Genomic DNA, 22,283 nt, shown 5'->3' with positions numbered 1-22,283 from the left:
CACCATAGAAGTACCTAAATAGATAGCCCTGAGAGCAGTGAAAGTTAGCTAGATATGTAATCTTCTATCCAAAGTGTGGGAGTAAACCAGCTTCCAATATTTAGCTGCTAGCTGAATTCCCACCATTGATAAACCTATTGGTACTTCTGTCTTGTCTCACAAGTACTTGGCAGTCCCCTCCATATATATCTCTCCCTTACATAACAATGAGCCTCTGCCACTGCCCCATCTACAAGTCACTCCTGCTCAAAACCCTCCCGTCTGTGATCTGGATGCTCCAAGATGTGGTGACTACAGCAAAAGGAAGTTCAGCCCAGAGATTCTATCCCAGGCCCATCATTAAGGTATGGAGTGGAGGATGTTGCTGGCTAATGAGAAAGGTCTGCAAGCAATTCTCAGTCCGCAGGAGATAGTGAGATGTAGAGCTGAAATTTCCAGTTTGTGGGAAATTCTGACATTTATTTTCATTCTTATTTGGGGGGAAAAAAAAAAGAAATCATTTTCAAGTTTCCTGTGAACTGGAAATTATGAAAAAGTTCAGAACTCCACTTCAGATTTCCAAATTTCGTTTGGAATTTCAAATATTCATTTTTGGAAGTTGGAAACTGCATTTTGGAATTTTTGTTTTATGGGATTTTTGCCCTGCAGATACACGGAGAGCACTTTTCCTTGTATTATTATAAATCTTTACACTAGGTTCTGACTCCTGCAGGTCTCCCTCAGTGCCTGCATTGACATTGGGTTGCTTTGTGGCTTGGATGGGCTTGGAACATTGCCCTGGTGACAGCTGTGATAGTGCTGGATGTTCGGGGTGAGTAAGAAGAAGTTAGTCACCTTGTGCAGGAATGATGGTTCTTCGAGATGTGTCCCTATGGGTGCTCCAGTGTAGGTGCATCAGCATCCCTGCGCTGCTGATCAGAGAACTTCAGTAGCAGTATCTGTTGGGTCTGCACATGCTCAGTATCTCCTTGTGCTGTGCCATGAGGCTAGCCAACGCACACGAGCTACCTGTCCTCAGTTCCTTCTCTACCGCAGAATTATAGTGAGAACTCCAAAGTAGAAGGGAGGAGGGTGGTTAGTGGAGAACCAATAGGGGACACATCTAGAAGAATCATGGTTACTGCACACGGTGAGTAACTTCTTCTTTGAGTAGTGTCCCTATGGGTGCACCACTGTAGGTGACTTCCAAGAAGTACCCCCTTGGAGGGCTGGGACTTCGGAGCTCGGTTAGTCACAGATGATAGTACTGTGGAGCCAGAGGTGGCATCAGAAGCAGAGACCGGCGGTGACTACATAATATTCTGCGAAGGTGTGGACTGATGCCCATGTCACTGCTCTGCAGATCTGAGATGGGGACATTCTTAAAGAAGGTGACAGATGATTAGATCTATCTTGTGGAATGTGTATGGATAGCGTCTGGAGGGCTCATGTTATGAACTTGGTACAATGAACTGATGCGATTTTAGACCCACTTGGAGAGTCTTTGGGCTGATAACACTGAGCCCTTAGATCTTTCTGCCATATAAATAGTCTGGGGGATTTCCTGAAGGCTTTTATCCTATCAAGGTAGAATGCAAGGGCTCTCCTAATGTCTTGGGCATTCAGCATGGCCTCCCTGTTGTCTTGGTGAGGCTTGGAGTAGAAGGCAGGAAGGTGAATAGACTGATTCATGTGAAACAAGGAGGGCACTTTAGCGATGAACCTTGGATGTGGCCTATGTGTAACCTTGTCAGGGAAGAACACTGCATGGGGGAACACACCATCAGAACCGCTATTTCCCCTATTCTTCTAGACGAGGAAATTGCAGCCAGAAAGACCGTTTTCATCAATAGGTGTGCTAGCGAACAGGTGGCCCGAGGTTCGAAGGAGGGGCCTAGACAGTCCTTACAATACTTGGTTTAAGTCCCACGAGGGGGTAGGAAGTTGAAGTTGAGGAAAGACGTGTTATTTCCTTAAGGAATCTCTTAGTGGTCAGGTGCAATAATACTGAGTACCCTTCTATGGGTTGGTGAAATGACGTAACAGCTCCTTGGTGTACCCCAAATTTTTAAGGGTCAGGGCATATTCCAGAATATATGGAAGAGTTGCCAACACTGGAGAGATTTGGTGGGACGTGCACCAGATCTGAAACCTGGACCATTTCTGCAGCTAAGTGTGTCACGTGGAGGACTTTTTACTGTGCAGGAGAACCTCTTGTACTTCTTTTGATCGGGAGCTCTCTAGGGGCTGGAATCATGTAGGGGCCGGAATCATGTAGGGGCTATGCTTTCAGGCAGGGAATCGCCAAGTTGGGATGTGTGGTACACCCTTCATCCTGAGAGGGAAGGTGCAGAGTGGCTGGAAGAGAAACTAGTGGGTACATTGTGAGCTGCATCAGGTAAGGGTGGCAGGTGTGCCTCAGCCATGTGAGACCAATCAGAATTACGTGAGCTCTGTCCCTCTTTATCTTCAGCAGGAGAGGAAATGGCAGGAAGGTGTAAAGAAGGTCCTTGTACCTCGGGAGGAGGAGGGCATCGCCCAGAGAGTGCTGTCCAGTCCCTGCCCTGGAACGGAATCACTGACACCTCTTGTTCTTGTAAGTGTCAAACAGATCTGTGGAGAGCGTTCCCCACCTTGTGAATAAGTGGTGAGGCACTGACGGGTGCCTCTCCCATTCATAGTCATGTGGGAATGTGCGACTGACCTTGTCTATCGTGTTTTGTGTGCCTGGGAGGGCAGCCGTGGACATGGTGATGTTGTGAGAGATGCACTAGTTCCATAGTTTCATTGCCTTCATGCAAAGAGAGGGTGATGTGGCTCCCCCTAGCGGTTGATATAATAGATGCAGACTATGTTGTCCATTAGGATCTTTATATGTGATCCTGTTATTAGTGGGAGGCAGCGGGCACCAGCGTTCCTGACTACTCTCAACTCTAGAAGATTGATATGCAGGGACATCGCCACAGCTGACCATTTGCCTTGCGCTGTGAGGCTGTTTAAATGCTCACCCCACCCTACGAGGGATGCATTAGTGGTAACACGTGACGAAGGTAGTGCCTGAAAAAAGGGGATCCCTTTGCCTGCACTGGCCAGGTTCTTCCACCAGTCCAGGGAGTTCCCAGTCCTGGTGGGCAGTGACAGGGCTCTGTCCAGTCTGTTTCATCTTTAAATTGAGCTGAAACACAGCTGCAGGCAGAGCATGTGACATTTCGTGTATGGACTCACCACCATGCTGGCCATTATTTGCTCCAGGAGCAGAAGGCAGATTCTTGCTGGCACCTGAGAGCTGCATTAAGCTGTGTCTATAAGCAATACCAGGGATAGAAACCTGTCTCAAGGTATGAAGGCTTTGGCCTGTAGCATGTCTAGATCAGACCCTATGAATACTGCATCATACTGATCATCATCTCCGTACATGCATCTCACATTGGTTAACACATGAGAAGTTGTACATGTATGCTTGGAAATTATGTTCTCTAGGCCCTGTTGTTAAAGGCAGGTCATTTGAAGGTAGCCTACCTGAAGACAAACTGCTCCAGATAGGAGGTGGAAGACATTTATCTTCATGGTGGACCATTGTGTGTCTTACAAGAGGAGTCTATTAGTATCCTGAGTCAAATCCTAACACAGAGCTGATGGAGACTTCAGAAGGAAACTAACAGGAAGAAGAAAACAGATGGGGGAGGGGGACACTGTTTTCAGGTGGATATCAAAGGTTTAGTCTGGGATATTGAGGAGTGCAGAGACACCCCATGGCATCCTTCAATCTGTGAGGACAAGGTGTCAAGGGCTTGATTTTAGGAAGGGAGGGATCTCAGCCAGCCTGGCTGAAAATGCTGGGAAAAGGACTAGGGATAAACTAGCTTGTAGGAGATAGGAGAATGCCTTGTGGGTTAAGTTTAGACTCTAAAAAGCATGTGGGTTGCTCTCTCACTGTGATGCTGATAGCAAGCTACAAACCTCTAGCAGGTAATGAACTTAGACAGGCAGGGACACACGCAACTGAGTTACATGAATTCTTTCTCCAGCCATTCATGAACCAACAATAGAGAGTCACCAGCCAATTCCTCTCCAGCCCTGCACCCCAGAACGGTACCATCTGGAGCTGGTCAGAAGCCTGGCCAGTGTAAAGTTCAATATTCAGTTTGCCATTTCAAAGGCAAGTCAACATGCAGCATCCTTTGTAACCTGAGCAGATTTGCACACCAGCCCTTGAGTGCACCAGCCCCTCTGGCATTTGCCAGAACTGCCAGATGCCCAGTCCACCCATGGTCCACCCCCAATGGTCAAGCAGTATCCATTGACTACCATGAGAGAGTAAGCATATAGGCAGTTTGAAGTAGTGGATTACCTCCTTGTTGGGTGTCAGTGAGCCATTAATACTGTCTGGCCATTCACGCCATTGTTACACCTGACAGGCTGGCTTTGGGGTTTTCCCACCTCACAACATATTTTAGTAACATGCACAGCACCACTTCATCACTTCACATAAGAAGATCGTACATACAATCCAACAGGATGTTAATGTTCAACAGAACAAGACTATCAAATTGAAACCTCAAGGCACATTTTGTACCAAACAATTCTAGGACACTGCTGAATGTCGGGTTCCAGGGGGCAGCTTTGAGGCACAGAGTGTCACACTCTCTCTCTCTCACTTGAATTTCTGTTCAATTGATAATATATTTATAGTGCAAACCAGGGTACGTTTACCGAGGTGCTGTGTGTTAACCAGAGGGGTGACCCCAAGTTGAACCTTGTAAGCTTGTGTGTACAATTCCTTTGGGAACGGCAAATCTGAGTGTTCTGTGAATTATGCAGGGGAACAAGAGCTAAGCACTGCAGAGGGACACTCAGAGAGAGAGAAAGGCCTGTGAACTTCAGAGTCCACACAAGTCTCAAACTTGTGATTCCATGTCACGTCCCTTCTCCCGTTGTAAGGACATCAGGTTTGCTGCAGACCCAGAGTCTCTTTGTGCCACACCTCGAGCTGCTGACCCAGTTCTCATCACTCAGATATGCACAGTCGCCTCCTCCTCTTATTGGAAACCTGCAACACAGACAGCAGGGGCTGGAGTCAGGGAGTGCTGGGCATTCCCCATCACTTACACACCAAAGCAGGTCAGCAAAGGGAGGAGCTGCAAGCAGGGACATCTGCCCCATTTCAGACTCCTCCTTGGCAAAGGGGAAAGTAAGAGTGTAGGAAGATAGCAGGTACTGCAGGGCAGGGAGAGGGAGAAGGGGCTGGGGGCTGAAAAACAACAGCTGGGGCTTCCAGTGATCTCTTTATGCTGGGTGGATATTTGGCAGGACTTGCCTGCCACTCAGTTTTGCCTGATGCTCTCACCTAGACCGAAACTTTCTCTCCAGTCCCATTTGGCCCAAAGGAGAGTGATTCCACAGGCCTCTCTCACATGGCAGCAAACAGCAGCAGCTCCCCATGGAAAAGAGTTTGATACAATCCTCCCCAGGCAGCTCTGGGACTGTCAGAGTGTTGCGAGCGGGTTTCAGTCCATAGGGGCATCAGGACAGACTCTTAATAGTAAAACGAGATTTCTGTCTAGCACCTTCCAAGGGAGAGACCCTCAAGTTACATCAACAGTGCAGAAAAGACGCTAGTCTCCATACTACGCAGTTCAGAAGAGTTAAGGGGTTTAACTTCCACTGAGACAGCCCACTGGGGGAAGGGAGCTCTGGTTAATGTCCACTCCAAGGAGCAGCAGCCTTCCCTAGGTCCAGGACTGTGCTATATTGTAAACCATTTGGGGAAGGAACCATTCAACCCCAAAGGGGAGATTCTACAGGTCACTCATACACACTCTGTGTGGCACTCTCTCTGAAATTTCTTTTGCGTTTGTACACTGCCTAGCACGATGGGGCCCTGGTCTTGGGCTCCTAAGGCACTTCAGTAATACAAATAATAATGACAACACTGCACTGGGGCCTCAAATGTTGGGGGAAGAATCCAGACACATTCTCACAAACATCCCCCATGGTTAGATAAATTCTTGTTCCGTTGGCAGCACAGTGACACCTGTGAGCTAACACTGGCAACGTTACTAGAGGGAAAGGGACTCACCGGAGGTCGAATTCGGTGCCATTGGCCCATCTCCAGGGCTGGCCCAGCTCCCTCTGGAGGCCGATCCAACGGTCAGAAAAGCCCTTATAGAGCAGCAGGAAATCCTGCAAAATCAGACAAACCAAATTATATTTAGGCCAATAACTATGGTGCTCGCCTGCCCTGTAGCTCTGTGTGGCCACTGCTCAGAAGTTCAGGTTTGGATGGGGCACCCGTAGTTTACCAGCTGAGAGCCCCAGGTCCGACAACGCCAGCCCAGCCCGGGCCACAGGGAGGCTGAGAACAAGGCACAGTCTAGACGAACTAGCTGTAGGTCACAAGACAGGATTCTGCTAGAGCAACAGTTCTTCCCTGCACTGGCCCTTTCTAGGTTCGGAAGGGGTCAGAGCTGGCAAGTGAAGGGCCATCAGGACAGCACCTGGCAGCTCCGCCCTGTGACAGCAGCCTCAGCCAGTGAGCCAATCGCTGGCCGAGAATCCCAGTTTGCTGGAAGCCCCATCAGACTGGGACCTGCTCAGCTGGGAGCCTGGGGACGCGTGCAGGAGCTGGAGGCTGCTCATAGGCCATTTTCACCCCCCTCTGTCTCCATCCCCACATCCGTGTTTACATGGACAGACCTGCCCCTGCCCTTCTCCAGTCTGGGCAACTCTGGCGTTGCTAGCACCTGCCAGGCTCCTTCCCAGCACTTTGCATATAGCGCCCCCGCTCAGACTAACAGACGGGGGCTGCTCTGAGGAAGGGCCGAGCTCACTCCCAGCAGAGCCCAAGAGCCTTAGTGTTTCCCCGGGACAAGGAGCCCACCCCATGGAGTCAATGGCTGTGGTGAGCTGGAGAGGCAGGTTCTCGACAGGCAGCCCAGTGGCCAGGGCCAGCCCAGTCCTACAGGGACGGATCCTCCCACCTCGGGCTCTGGGGAAGAGGAGGGTGGACTGGGAGTGAGGGATCCCCATGACCCCTGACTGTGAGCACAGCTCTAGCCCAGGGCTGGGATTCGGCTGCCAGAAACACTCTCAGGTTTCCCAGCATAAGAGACAACAGGGCAATTTCTGGGACCCAGGACTGAGCCCAGCCTGATTCCAGCCCTGCCAAGCCCCGTCTGTTAGGATGAAGCATCTGCCGCTCGCTCACCTTTTCCTGCTCACTGTCAATCCCAGCCAGGGAGGCGCTGAGTGAAGAGCACTGGCTCTGGCTGTAGGTCCAGTTCCCTTCAGTCTCTGAGAAATAATAGCATTTCCCTCGGTATCCGATCCAGCCCTCTGGGCAGCAGGGCCCAGCAAGGGAGGCCGGAGCAGCTAGAGGTGGTTTGGATTTTTCCACTGAAAATGAGGTAGGTAATACAGGGTCAGAGACTGTGTACAACCAGCCTGACTCTATCTGAGACTCCCTCAGATCCAGGCTGCTGGCTCCTTATACTCCTGGCAGCTGTGCTGAGTGAGGAAATAGGCCATTTGAAACAAGATAGGCAACCGACCCCCTGCTCTTTAGTGGTCCAATTAACTGAAATTGCAGGTAACAAGCAACCAAGAGCAGAGTGTGATCACACCAGATGCACCATGAAGGTATGGAGCAGGCAGGTAGGGGGAACATTGCCCAGTGGCTGACACAGACGAATATTCAAACCAAATAAAAATAAAGATTGTGGGGACGTTGGGTCAGCTAACCCAGGGACATCCTGCTAACCCAGCCAGCTGGCTCCCCAGCCAGGCTCTGTGCTTTAGAGCTGTATCTTGGGATGAAGATGGGATTGGACTCACATTAGAGAACAAACCCTGATGGCACTAATCTGTGCAAGGGACAGGATCCCAGAGAATCTGATGCTAGAGCCAGCCCAGCAGAGATTTGCTCAGTGTAGGAGTCTGTGCCCGTGAGAATTCAAGGGAAGTTCCCAGCCCTGGGTGGGAGGGACTAGCACAGCTCAGCGAATTGTATCCTGTGCTTAAAAGCTGTGCAGAGTATTAGGAGCCATGTGAATTAGTTTTACAAAGTGCTGTTTGCAGAGACATGAATAGCCACTAAGTGGCACCAGAAGCTCAGAAATGGGAACCGTCTGTGTGGTTAAGAGGTGAGTTAAAAAGGTTCAGTGCCAAAGTCACCCTTTAAAGAGACGGTTCAGCTGGGACCTGCCCCAACAGCCTTCAGCAAGTGAGTCTGTCCCAACTCACGCAGGGAAATTCAGGGGGCACTCGACTCTGGTAACCTCCTTTTGAAAGCCCCACCCCCACCTTCTTCCCCCAGTGAAGCGGCAGGGACGAGGTTATGCAAACTCCTTGGAAAGTCTCTCTGAAGAGTGGCATGGGGGGGGGGGGCAGGCCCCTGGGTGCTGGCTTGCGGTGGGGTGGCAGGTTGGCCCTTTAGGACACACAGGAGGCTCTGATGACCCCCGTCCACTGTGAAAGACCAGCCCAGAGCGCAGCTACCCACCGCTACAGCCCCACAGCCTGCAACCTTCATGACATGCCTCTCGACTCTGGCTACCTCCTTTTGAAAACCCCACTCACCCACCACCTGTTGTGACAGGCCGAAATGCAGGGGTGGGTCACGCCAGGCCGACCCTTCACAACAGGTGGAGGGCTGGAGATGCAGGAGGCTCTGAGGGGCACCCCCAATGCCTCCTCCCACACATGTTGTGAAGGGCCGGCCCACTGCCCCCATCCGAGGCGGTACCGAGGTGCAGGCCTGCAGGAGGTAGGTGGGCGGTCTGTGCCAGTAAGTTTTGGGATCGGGGGGTGGTGGAGCCAAGCCTGCATTTGAGTTCGCCCCACCGCGCACCTCATGCTCCTCCACAGGTACAAACCTCCCTCCCTGGGGTACCTGGTGGGCGGCGCTAAGATCCCTCCTGCCTTACGCGAAGAGGGGCGTGAGGCGGGGGGAGGGTGCAAATGTGAGCTTGGCCCCCGGGTGCCAGAGACCCTCAAAACACCACTGTCTCTGAAATTTAACCCTGGGTCTAACACTAAGGACATATCTGAAGGGCCAGTGCAGTAGGTTAATACTCAGAGGCAGAGTTATTATGTCTAACAGCTAAGTCAGGACAAACCATTTTAGACCCACTGGATTCACTGGTTAGTCACTTCCCTGCCTCCCCAGAAATGGGAGCAGAGACTGGGTGGGCCAGGCCCTTACCTGCTAGAAATGCTGCTAGGGTAGTGATGATGATCAGAACTGGGACTGTCACTGGCACTAGGACTTGCCAGGAAGAACATTTCCTGAGCTTGATGTTAGACCCAGAGCCTGAAAGAGACAAAGCCTGAGAGCTTCTGGAGAGCAGACACATTAACAGGATCAGTGTCTGAGTGTTGCTCTAGCAAGTCTCTATTGTGACTCCCAGAGTGCGTCCCTCCCCTATCTGTGTACAGACAGTAACTACAGCCCTAGTCCGAGGGCTAAACACAATAATAAACTCGCCCAGTCCCAAATCACCCCCACACTCACCCAACCAGCACATAGTTAAATGGCTCCTAGAACTAGAAGATACCACTGGACTGTTGAATTTCTCCCACTGCTCCTGCCCAGACACTCAGATCTGCTACACAGACTGACTCTCGGCTCACAGTTGACTAGTGCTGGGAATGTGTCACTCACTCACCTTTTTTTCTGGCCTCAACTGGGAAGAAGCAGATTGAAAAAATAATCAGACTTTCCCCACACACTCAGTGCTGCATCTGCACTGCTGTAGCATTTCAGTGATGACACTACCTAGGCCAGAGGGGGGAGCTTCTTTCTGAGTAGCTATTCCACCTCCCACAGAGGCGATAGTGAGGTTGATGGGAGAATTCTCCTGGCAGCTTAGTCCTGTCTACCCTAGGGGTTAGATCCATTTAAACTGAATCTTTCAAGGCTGTGGATTTTTCACACCCTTGAGTGAAGTAGTCCGTTATATCGACCTAATTTCCTTGTCCCTGTCTACTCCAGCCACACCCAACCCCTGGATTAAGTCAGGCAGTCAGAGACCAGTCAGAGGTTGGGCCACTCACCCCCTGCCTCTCCCTTTAGCTCATGCAAAATCCATCTGGTGTCAGAGCTGTCTGAAGACATCCCCAGCACAGACTGCAGCCTCTGACCATCTGAGAAACACGGGGTTCAGTTTTTCTATTTGCAGCTACATTATCTTCAGGTTCACAGCATTTAATAGAAGAGTCACTGGGAGACCCTGGGGGCAGCCATCCTGGCACAGACCCACTGGGTTTTCTAAGGCTCCCTCTCTAGATGTAAGTGCAGTTACATGAGGGCAGAGTAGCAAAGGCATCAGATGTACAACAGGAAGATCTATCAATCTTCTTCCTGCACCACATACAGGAACCTCTGTGCTGAGAGTCTGAAGCAATCCCCAGGTCCCACAGACTAAGGACTGGCCTCTCTGCTCCTGGCCCAGAGTTCACACAAGGGTCCGATCTCTCAGACTCCCTGCAACTCTTGACTCTCCGTGTCTGAAGAAAGTTTCCTTTGCAATCTTGATTCTCAGGACAGAGAGGGGATTTCCATCAGTGATAGTGACACACCGACAGAGGGGTACTCAGGGGAATGACCCCTGGCCACCCCATGGGAGATGAAGCTTCCAGATCCAGCATGAGAGATTTGGAGATCTCAACATTCCCATCCCCCTCTTCCTGCACAGCAGCTTTAGGAAGAGCTTTCCCCAGAGCTCTGGGCCACATCTCACAGGCACAGCAGCTGCACCAGCAAAAATGCAGGAGCAGATGGTGTTACCTGCCACCCCCAGACTTGGGTTCATTTTCATGCACACGCAGGGTCTTGCCTCCGTGCACCTCTCACTTTTCACAGAGAACAAAAGTGATGTGGACCAGAGGGAGTTGGGGACCAGGATTTCAGTGGGGTAGCAACCTCTGCCCACTGCAAGACCTCTGGCCAAATGCAGGCACACAAAGTGTAAGCAGCAGAGACAAGCTGGGTACCTGTTCCATAGGAGCTCACTGGCACACTCAGTTTCCTGCTGCACCCACACGTGGTAGTTTGAACAGGTTCAGGCACCGTTGAAAGCGTGTCCCCTTCTGGACATGCCTCAGTGACTCTGCCCAGCCTCTTTCCATCGCCTGGCTCCCATCTTTTCTCCACAGGTTCACACTGGTTAAGGGCCTTCTTCAGCTGCTGTTCCTCATCCATGGGACACCCTCCTTTTTCCATCTCTCCTCTCACACCACAAGCCTGGAACACGTGCTGGGCTCCAGTCAGCTCCATCTCAGGGGCCATGACATCTGATTCAGGGCGGGTCTATATTCAGATCTGCACTGGTTTAGTTTACTGTCTGATGTTAAACCAGTGCAAGTGTTTGAACCAGGCTGATCTGATTCAGCTTAAGTCCTTTAGGAAGAGTTTGAAGATAAACTGAAATATGAGGATCCACATACATACTTGCACCAGTTTCACTCCACTAAGTAGATGCAGATGTATGTGTAGACGAGTCCTCAGAGCCTACAGGGTGGGTTCCAAGCTGTGGCAGATGTCCCAGCCCGACTGCCAGTTGCCCTCAATGGTTCTGTTCACCGTCAGAAAAACAAACAAACCTTTACATAATTTTTAAAAAGGAAAAACAAACAAACAAACAAACCTGTTTAAAATGAAGTCTGAATTTAATACATAGTATGTTAAGGGCTAAGCTTATTATAATCTATTAAAAGATTTAAATAGAAAATACGTTGAATTCATGAGCCCATATAAAAAACTTTGAGATAAAGGCGGCTTTCCTATAATAAAAGAAAGAAATCAAGTGAAAAACTTCTCACTTTTCATGTCAAGCTTTATACATAAGGCACAATAGGCCATATACTGTATAAAGGGCTTGATCCTCTGAGGGATCCAGGGGCTATGCTAGTGGGTGCACGTTTGTTTAATAAAAATAAATTTCATGTGCCGCTTTGTGTTTATCTATATTCCAGTTACCATCCTAATGCAGCTTGACACGTCACCAGCAAAAAGTTAATTATTTAGTAAAGAAGCAAGATCTCCTCATTTCCTAACACACTAAATTCTGACATGTGCAATGAATACGAATCTGTAAATATTAAGCTGTTATTGCAGCAATAGATGTCTCTAGTCACAGTGTGACATTACCAGCCTAGGCAGCAAGATGATGCACCAGATCCAGTGTTCAGTCACTGAGCGACCTGGGTTAACGGTTACCAGTGAGAAACCCCTTTTCTTCAGCACACAACTGAAGTACAAGTGGAAAAGTGGATTGACATCAACCCTGGACAAGCCTCTGCCCCGCAGCCCGATTAAACTCTCAGCCCCAGCTGCTCTGCGGGCAGTAACTGGGGGGCAATGAAAGGGACAGTCTGTCCCGCCCCCTGCCAGTGATGGGGGTCAACGGAGAGGGAGGCCCCCCAGGGGCAGCAAGGGCAGCTCTGCTGTGCAGTGGGGGAGCAGGGAGCAGGGAGGGGGTCTCTGCGGCGGAGGAGACGAGGAGCCGTGGGCGGGAAACCCAGGTTCAGTCGATGGGGCTAGAGCCGAAGCTGGGTTCGGGGTAGAGCTCCTTCCAGCGGAGGCACGGGGCAGCGTCCCCGGTCCCTGCTCCCATCCCATTAGGTGGAGTCTTCTGGACACAGCCCGCCCTCAAGGAAAAGAACAAGACCAGCCCAGCCGCAGGAAGTTCCGAGCTGCTGGGGGGAGCATAGTACCCCGCCTGTCACTCACGCGAATCTCTCCCCCTGTGGCACGTGGCGCTGCCTAGTTAGGGGGCAGCTGCTGGGGATCCCAGGCAGACTCGGGCAGGTTTTGCCCGCGAGCCGGATGATTCCCACACAAGTCCCGGGATTCGGGTTTGTTCGTGGCCCCTGGCTGCTGCTTCACTGCTTTTCCAGCTGCTGCTTCTGCACCCACCGGCTTCAGGTGCAGTGCAAAATTTTCAACATCTCAAAAAACCCAAAAACCTCCAGTTCCTGTTTCTAATGCAAAAGACCCAGGTGGGGATGTAAATCAATCGCTGTTCAGCTGCTGAGTTTCTACATTTCTATTTTAATTCAAACGAGTCTGGTTCCTGTCAGCTCCAGCGCCTCAAAACTAGTCTAGTTTCAGTATTTTAGACCAACATTCAGCAAGTGGCTATGGCCCAGCTCCTCAGATATCAGCTCCTGCAACCCCTAGATTTCGGTGTGAATTCAGCACTTAAAGACCTTTGAAGAGCTGGGCTCATGTTCTCAAAAATTCCCACCACATGATCGCTCTGACACTGTTCACAGGAGTTTCTCTTCCAGAAATCTGAGCAGGGGCTCCTCAGTGAGTTAAATGATCAGAGCTCCATTGAATACTAGAGCTAGGGATTTGTATCAGCTGAGAAGCTGCCTCTCCCTCTTTACTAGTCATCCTGAATCCCAGGGCAGTTCAGAGATTTGGGAAGGTTCCCTTGCTCTAAACCTCACAGCCTACTTTAGCTTCTGTGGAAAACGAGTTGGTACTCCTCACAAAACCTTAAAAATGACAGTTCATTTGCTCAGAAATGCACACACACAGCTTTTCAGAATAAGATGAAAAGTTAAGGCCAAGGTTTGCTAAAGGGGCTAGTGAATTTGGGTGGTCAATTAGAGAACCTAAAAGGCCCAGCCACCCTCTGAAAGTCAAGCTCAGCACTACGTGAAAAGTCAGGCTTCTTTTAAAGGTCTCGATTCAGACTTAGAAGCCACTTCTGGAAAATCTTGGCCAATATGATACAAAGATCTACTCAACATTAGTCATTTACAAGGATTTTTTTTTTAAGTGCAATGTGCAAGAGCGATAACTTCTCCCTCAATTGGGACTTCACTCAATTGTATATTCAATTGTATTCAATTGTGTATGGCTGCCTATGTATTTTTCAAAATCGCTTTGCATTCAACAGTTCCTACTCTGGTACCTAAACAGAGCCCTGATCTTGCAAACTATTTTAAGCACAAAAGTGGTCCCATTGACTTTAGTCATGCCCATAAAGTAAAGCATATGACTAAGTGTTTGCAGGATCAGAGAGCCTAAATCTGACCCATTTAAATACCTATGTAACTTTAGCACAGTCACAGCAAAGAGGAAAGCTGCTCTGGCCAAGTAAAGCCATATGCAGGAGTGCAACAAGGAAACTCTTCTACCCCAGGGCACCTCTTCCAGACCCACCCCCACAACAAATGAATGACCCCATCCACACACACCAAAATAGTATGAGAAAAGGAAATATTTATTTACAGAAGAAATGAATGGAGAAAAATGGGGTGGGAGAGTGGGAAAATGGGGGGAAGGGGTCTGTGATATATCAAGGGCAGAGGGCGGCAGGAGAGTCCTTGAGGGGAGATATATCAGCCCCAGGATGATCAGGGCTTTATTCCCTGCAGCCTAATTGGAGTCATGAGGGGGCAATTAGGAGCCAGCTGAGGCCAATTAAGGATCAGCCAGGTGCTCCATAAAAGGGCTCCGCCCCAAACACACAGAGCACAAGTTGGAGGGAGCAGAGGTGTTGTGCTGTGTGGAGTGGAGCAGAGCGAAGCGAAGTGAAGGAGCAGACCGAAGTAGCAGAGTGTGGGAGAGCGGAGAAACCCCAAAAGGAGGTACTGAGCCCAGCAAGGGGCAGCAAGAACATAGAGCCTGAGAGGCCAGAAGGACTGAGGGGGGAAAGTAGCCCAGGGGAAGAGGCTGCAGCTCTAACAATAGTGAGCCAGCAGTATACTGCTGCGGTTCATAGGGCCCCTGGGCTGGGACCCGGAGTAGCGGGTGGGCCCGGGTCCCTACCCCCTCCCCCAGGGAAGACGGGGTGACGGGCACTTTCCTGGCCCCCAACAGGAGCAAAGCGCGAGATCCACTACAGGGGAGCCGGCCATCAGCCACACGTGGTGTCAGAAGTGGGATCTATCGTGCAGTGGGGCTTGAACCAGGTGGGTCCCAACCCCCCTCACTCCCAAGATGGAGGACGTGGTGAAGGCCCTGGTACAAGCCACAGCGGCCCAACAGGAAGCCACCCGGGTCCAGGCAGCGGCCCAGCGGGAGGCTGCACAATTACAACAGGAAACCAACCGCCTGCTAATGAACCAGGCTGCCCAGGACCGGGCCCTACTCCAGGAAGTGGTAGGCCAGCTGAAGGTACTGGTGGGACGAGGTGGCAACCATGATGGGGGGCAGACCATACGGGCCAGCCACTACCTACAGAAAATGACCCGGGAGGATGACGTAGAGGCCTATCTTCTTGCGTTTGAGAGAACAGCCCTGCGGGAGGCCTGGCCGCGAGGTCAATGGGCCAGCATCCTTGCCCCGTTCCTAGGGGAGAGGCCCAGAAGGCCTATTATGACATGGCGGCGGAAGCCGCTGCAGACTACACCCAGCTCAAGGCTGAAATCCTGGCCCGATCTGGGGTGACGGTGGCAACGCGAGCCAAGAGGTACCATGAGTGGCGGTATCAGGAGGACAAGGCACCCCGATCCCAGCTATTCGACTTGATCCACCTGGCTCGGAAATGGCTGCGCCCTGAAGCTCTCCGCACCGAGGAGATAGTGGAACTCCTAGTGCTAGACCGGTACACGAGGGGGTTACCGCCAGACCTCCGAGCCTGGGTGGGCCAGAACGACCCCTCCACCTATGATGAACTGATCACCTTGGTCGAAAGACAGCTGGCAGTCCGTGAGCTATCCCTGACGCCCCGGGAGAAGACCTGGCGGGCCCAGAGGCCGGGCCCTAACTCCACTTCCGGGACTATCGGGAGGCCCAAGAAGATGGGACCCGGGCGCCGGGACATTGAGGAGCGGCCCGAGAACAAAAGGGGGTTGGGAAGCATAGGGAGTGAGAACAGAGATGCCCGACCAAATAGCCCAGGACAGAGGGGGGCTACTAACCGGTCATACCGGTGCTATGGGTGTGGGGAACTAGGCCACATAGCAGCCCAGTGCCCCAATGGGGAAGAACCTATGCAGTGCAATCTGGGAGGTCCTGGGGGGTGCTGCAGTCTCATCGGCCTGGTAGGGGTCATAGAGGCCCCCCATGGGTATACCAGGCCGGTAAAGATGAATGGCATCAAGACCATGGCCCTGGTAGACTCGGGGAGTGCAGTTACGCTGGTCTCCGGGAAGCTGGTGGGGTACGATCAGCTGACCCGGGCCAGGCACACCGGGATAACCTGTGTGCATGGGACTGTGAATTTCTATCCTTCAATCCCAGTGATGATTGAGATCCAGGGGAATACTAGCCGGGTGAAAGCGGGGGTAGTCCCTAAGCTCCCCTACCCAGTCCTGATAGGAAGAGATTTCCCTGGGTTCAAGAACCTACTCCCCCCAGTAGAGTCCGGGGTGGATGACCAACCCCTGGCGGAGACCAGGGCACAGGCAGTTAGCCCTTCCCCTGCTTTTGCCGAATTTTCTCCCGAAATATTTGCTTCCCCAGGGAGACCCCGGAAGTCCCGGCGGGAAAGGAGGGCGGCCAAAGAATTGGGGACCCGGATACTAGCTAGCAGCCGGAAAACTGCCCTGGCTGGTAGGCAAACCCGTTCGGCAGGCCAGGGAACTGCTCAAGCTGGCGAGGACCCAGTGGCAGGTCCCAGTACCAGCCGAAGTGGCTCAGGAGAGGAAGCAGGGGTAGAACCCGTGGAGGAGGGCCAGATAGGTCCCCTGCGGGGTAATTTTGGGCAAGACCAGGCCAATGACCCCCTCTACGTAAATGTAAGGGAGGAGGTAGTAGAGATAGATGGCGTGCCCGTAGAGGGCCGGACTAAGGGCCCTGGACCATACTATGTCCTGAGGCGCGACCTGCTATACCGTGTGGCACTGATACGGGGGGAGGAGGTGCAACAGCTCTTGGTGCCACGAAAACACATCAGGGCGGTGTTGGAGCTGGCCCATAGTCATTTATTCGGGGGGCACTTAGGAGTAGACAAGACCCTGGACCGAATTTTGAGGAGGTTCTACTGGCCAGGAATACGGGCGGAGGTCCAAAAGTACTGCCTCTCCTGCCCAGAGTGCCAGTTACACAGCCCCCGGCCTCACTTACGAGCACCATTAGTGCCCTTACCCATCATCGAGGTGCCATTTGAGAGAATTGCTATGGACCTGGTGGGACCATTAGAGCGATCTGCACGGGGCCATCGAAATGTACTCGTCATTCTGGACTATGCCACCCGGTACCCGGAGGCCATTCCATTAAGGAACCCCACTTCAAAAGCAATTGCAAAAGAACTGCTCCAGGTCTTCGCTAGGGTAGGAATCCCCAAGGAAATTTTGACGGACCAAGGGACCCCTTTTATGTCCCGATTAATGAAGGACCTTTGTACCCTGCTCCATATCCAGGCCCTGCGGACCTCTGTATATCATCCGCAAACGGATGGCCTGGTCGAGAGGTTCAACCGCACCCTCAAGAGCATGATAAGGAAGGTAGTGGCACAGGACGGGAAAGACTGGGATGCCCTGTTACCCTACCTGATGTTTGCTGTACGGGAGGTCCCTCAGGCATCCACTGGGTTCTCCCCCTTTGAACTATTATATGGTCGCCACCCCCGGGGCATATTGGACATAGCCAAAGAGGACTGGGAGGAGCAGCTCAATGCCGGGAGAAACGTCATCGAGCACGTGACCCAGATGAGAAAGCGGATCGCCCGGGTGACTCCCATTGTGAGGGAGCACCTGGAGAGAGCCCAGGAGGCCCAGCGAACTTACTATAATCGACGGGCCAAGGCACGGAAGTTTCAGCCTGGAGACCGGGTGATGGTGCTGGTGCCAACGACCGAAAGCAAGCTCCTGGCTAGTTGGCAAGGTCCCTATGAAGTCGTGGAAGCTGTCGGAGACCTGAATTATAAAGTGAGGCAACCAGACCGCCGGAAGCCGATACAGCTATATCATGTCAACTTGCTGAAGCCCTGGCAAGACAGGGAAGCATGCCTGACCGCCCGAGAAACGACCCTCCAGGCAGACGCTCCACAGGGGGAGGTGAGCGTGTCCCCCGAATTAACTCCCGAGCAACGGGTGGAGGTGATCGAGATGATCCAGCGAAACCGGGACATATTTTCCAAGCAGCCCGGTCGGACAACGGTGGTCCACCATCATATCATCACCAACCCAGGAGCACGGGTGACGATAAAACCGTATCGGATCCCAGAGGCCAAGAGGGAAGAAATTAGGACGGAGGTAAGGAGGATGTTGGAACTGGGGGTGATAGAAGAATCCCACAGCCAGTGGTCCAGCCCCATCGTCCTAGTCCCCAAGCCGGATGGCACCCTGCGCTTCTGTAACGACTTCAGGAAGCTGAATGAAATATCTAAATTCGATGCCTACCCAATCCCACGGATTGATGAGTTGGTGGACCAATTGGGCAAGGCCCACTACCTTAGATTTGACAAAAGGCTATTGGCAAATCCCCCTAGCCAAAGACGCCAGGGAGAAGACTGCCTTCTCCACGCCCGATGGCCTTTTTCAGTATACCGTCCTCCCCTTCGGACTCCACGGGGCCCCGGCAACATTCCAGAGATTGATGGATCACCTACTGAGACCCCACACCAAGTATGCGGCTGCCTACCTGGACGACGTGGTCATCCACAGCCCCGACTGGGAAACGCACCTGGAGAAAGTGGAAGCGGTGCTCGACTCCCTTCGGAAAGCAGGTCTCACTGCCAACCCCTCCAAGTGTGCCATAGGGCTGGCAGAAGCCAAATACCTAGGCTATGTGGTAGGGAGAGGCCTAGTAAAGCCCCAGTGGAACAAGGTGGAGGCCATCCGGGACTGGCCCCGACCGGCCCGTAAGAAACAGGTCAGGGCATTCCTGGGAATTGTAGGGTATTATAGGAGATTTATTCCCCACTTTGCCGCTAGATCGAGCCCCTTGACTGACTTGATAAAAGCTCGGGGCCCAGATATGGTAAAGTGGACAGAGGCGGCCGACAAAGCTTTCATGGACTTACGGACAGCCCTGTGTAGCCACCCGGTGCTTATAGCCCCAGACTTCGAGAAGGAGTTTATTCTCCAAACAGATGCCTCAGAGACAGGGCTGGGAGCCGTACTCACGCAACTAATAGGTGGTGAGGAGCACCCGGTCCTGTATCTCAGCAGGAAGCTCCTCCCCAGAGAGCAGCGGTATGCGGTGGTGGAGAAAGAGTGTCTGGCGGTCAAGTGGGCCGTGGAAACCCTCAGATACTATCTACTGGGGAGACGCTTCACCCTAGTGACAGACCACGCCCCGCTCCGGTGGATGCACACCAACAAGGAGAGGAATGCACGAGTGACCCGCTGGTTCCTCTCCTTGCAGCCTTACAACTTTCGGGTACAGCATAGGGCTGGAAGCCAGCACGGCAACGCTGACGCCCTATCCCGCCAGCACTGCCTGACGTCCCACGTAGCCCAACCCCATGGTGTTGAGCAGGGGGGGGGGATGTGTGATATATCAAGGGCAGAGGGCGGCAGGAGAGTCCTTGAGGGGAGATATATCAGCCCCAGGATGATCAGGGCTTTATTCCCTGCAGCCTAATTGGAGTCATGAGGGGGCAATTAGGAGCCAGCTGAGGCCAATTAAGGATCAGCCAGGTGCTCCATAAAAGGGCTCCACCCCAAACACACAGAGCACAAGTTGGAGGGAGCAGAGGTGTTGTGCTGTGTGGAGTGGAGCAGAGCGAAGCGAAGTGAAGGAGCAGACCGAAGTAGCAGAGTGTGGGAGAGCGGAGAAACCCCAAAAGGAGGTACTGAGCCCAGCAAGGGGCAGCAAGAACATAGAGCCTGAGAGGCCAGAAGGACTGAGGGGGGAAAGTAGCCCAGGGGAAGAGGCTGCAGCTCTAACAATAGTGAGCCAGCAGTATACTGCTACGGTTCATAGGGCCCCTGGGCTGGGACCCGGAGTAGCGGGTGGGCCCGGGTCCCTACCCCCTCCCCCAGGGAAGACGGGGTGACGGGCACTTTCCTGGCCCCCAACAGGAGCAAAGCGCGAGATCCACTACAGGGGAGCCGGCCATCAGCCACAGGTCATAAAACAGGTTTTCATCCAACATGAAGCTCCACAGGCCCAGTGGTATCACAATATGAGAGTAAATACTGAGCATTGTGTCTAGACTCTGAGTTTAGGAATCATGGGCAGAGCTGCAGTCCAGCAGTGAGTCTTGGGTGCTCCTGGTCATCTTCAGTGCCAGGGAGTTTTCCCCCAACAAACCCCTCCAGTGCCATCTTCTGCTATTCTTTGCAAACCCACAAGGAGACAATCTCTCCTCTTAGCTAGCTACAGCCTCCATTCTTATTCCCAATGCAAGGTCACAAACCCCAGAACTCACCACCCCACACAGCTCTGGGCATTTACAGGGAGGGTCCAGCTCCCACTTTGTAGTGGCAGTATTTTAGTTTCAGCCATTTTGTTTATACACCTTGTTGTGTTGCCCAATCCTGTTTTCATGAAAGAACAGAGCCACAAACATCCCCTCTCCCACCTCTTTCCCCCAAGAGGCCCTTCAGCCTGATACATTGTAACTTTAATCACAAACTGAAACCAAAACTGATTCTTATTGTTCTACCCTTTGAAATGTTCACTTCAGTCTTTCTAAAATATCCATTTCCTGCATAATCATTCAAGTCTGTCTCTACTTTGTATAATTCTATTTGGTTTAAGATTGTTTGTAAAACCATCCATCGAACATTTTAAACTGTGAATTTTACCCACTTTCAATATATTTGTAAATACCCTATTTTAAGTATAAGAAGCCACACTGTGAACTGTAATGTAAATTGTAAAAGACACTGTCAAAAATGAAATAATGTTTGCTTTAAAAATAATATGTGAATTCTTCAGCTAGGAGTTGGCCCTGAGTGATTGAAGTGTGAATGGCTGAGCAATTGAGGTGGGTGTAGACAGGGAGAGTGATTAAACAATTGGTCTAAGGAAGGGATGACGAAACAGATGAAGACAACACCAGCCTCACCTCAAACGTTTGAGGGAGGAAGAAAGGAGCGAAGATAACTTTTACCAGTCAACTGGTCGAAGAGGAGCCCACCCTGATAACTTTGGAGTCAGCCCACTTCAAAGAATAAAATTGGATCAGGCTTGCAACAAAGTGGGTGATTAAGGATCACACCAAATGCAGATGCAGCATGACAGACCCATATTCTTACATGGGATCTTTTCCCTATACAACGGGACAGAAAGATGAAGGCTGGAGGTTTGGGTCTACATCACCACACCACCCAGGAGTACCGGTGCGCATCTGCAGAACCTTGCTCCTCACACTCGTACTACTGTCACTTCGCCAGTGACTGCCACGAGCACCAAGAGGCTGGTAACTATAACATCTGTGAGACCCCTCTGTATGTTCATCTGTCTCCCTGTCTGTGTATGCCTGTCAGTGTGTCTGAGTGTGACTAAAAGTACCGGTTGAAACGTGTCAACAAAGTATATTTTATTAACAAGAATCTCTGTAATTGTAGTATTGATACAATGTTGATCTTGTTTTCCTAGTGTTTACATTATTGATACTATTTCACTAAAGTAAAGAACAATATTGATGTTGTTACAGTGTTGATACTTTTCTTTTTATTGATACTATTTACCGAATTGCTGTATTGACAATAAACATGGCGTGTTGCCTTATCCCCTGAAAAAGATCCTGTGACATTTGTTACGTGAATAACAGTTGTTTGTCCTCCATTTTGTGCTCCCTTCTTCCCCCCAATTTGGCACCATTTCTGGGCAGAGACGAGAAGAGTTGGGAGCAGGAAAAGGTCACATGATCTCGATTTGCCCACAACAACTGGGGTATTTAAGGACTGAGCTGGCAACACTCGGGTGCTACTGCCCTAGTGGTGATCGTACCTGCTGGTGCTGTTCTTGTTGTCTCACCCTGCTTACTAGAAGAAGAGAAGAATTTACCTGCTGTGTTCCTGGTATCCTGTGTCTTTGCTATTCCTGTCCCACTGTTTCTGGTATCCTGTGTCACCGGCCAGTCATCCTGATCCTGGTTCAGTCTGGTGTTCTTCGGCCATCCTTTGCCTCGTGGAGGCTGCTGATGTACCATATTTAGTGATAGGTTTTATTGTTAATTACCCACCTTGGTTTTAATTTGGGGTCCTGGCTTTATGCCTTTGTATTAGATTAACCAACAAGCTTGTTTGTTTACTAACATATTGTCATGTTTATTCATTATACGTCAGTTGTCTTATCTCTTGTATGTGGGAGGGTAGGGATGTTGGCCAAAATCTTGTTTTTGAAATATATGTAAGAACAGAGCCACAAACACCACCCCCTTCCTACCAAAAGGCACATCAGTCTGAATCAAAAGCTAAAACCTCAAACTGACTCTTACTGTTCT

The 22,283-nt window shown here is 51.2% G+C and overlaps 1 protein-coding gene across 1 annotated transcript; it reads right to left on the bottom strand.

Moving 5' to 3' along the window:
- Nucleotides 1-4,896: 4,896 nt before the first annotated feature.
- LOC137151608 (C-type lectin domain family 2 member D-like) lies at nucleotides 4,897-11,195 on the bottom strand. Its single transcript, XM_067545878.1, has 5 exons — nucleotides 10,972-11,195; nucleotides 9,182-9,289; nucleotides 7,187-7,374; nucleotides 6,059-6,162; nucleotides 4,897-5,029 (listed from the first exon to the last, which is right to left on the bottom strand). The coding sequence occupies exons 1-5, from the start codon at nucleotides 11,177-11,179 to the stop codon at nucleotides 4,897-4,899; spliced, it is 741 nt and encodes a 246-aa protein (XP_067401979.1). The 5' UTR covers nucleotides 11,180-11,195.
- Between the last annotated feature and the right edge of the window lie 11,088 nt (nucleotides 11,196-22,283).

The sequence above is a fragment of the Emydura macquarii genome, unplaced genomic scaffold, assembly GCF_026122565.2.
Source record: "Emydura macquarii macquarii isolate MOO-44397 ecotype Brisbane River unplaced genomic scaffold, CSIRO-AGI_Emac_v2 contig_1116, whole genome shotgun sequence".
In the NCBI taxonomy this organism is placed as follows: domain Eukaryota; kingdom Metazoa; phylum Chordata; order Testudines; family Chelidae; genus Emydura; species Emydura macquarii.
The sequence above is the reverse complement of the archived record's forward strand: the minus strand, read 5'-3'. Positions and strand labels throughout refer to the sequence as shown.

What these genes read in the sequence shown, in the direction of transcription:
- LOC137151608 (XM_067545878.1), bottom strand. Translation starts at nt 11,179, where the DNA reads ATGGATGAGGAACAGCAGCTGAAGAAGGCCCTTAACCAGTGTGAACCT. An exon ending in TTGACAGTGAGCAGGAAAAG is followed by an intron (nt 6,163 to 7,186) that starts GTGAGCGAGCGG and finishes CTGATTTTGCAG; the next exon opens with GATTTCCTGCTGCTCTATAA. An exon ending in GGCACCGAATTCGACCTCCG is followed by an intron (nt 5,030 to 6,058) that starts GTGAGTCCCTTT and finishes TCTGTGTTGCAG; the next exon opens with GTTTCCAATAAGAGGAGGAG.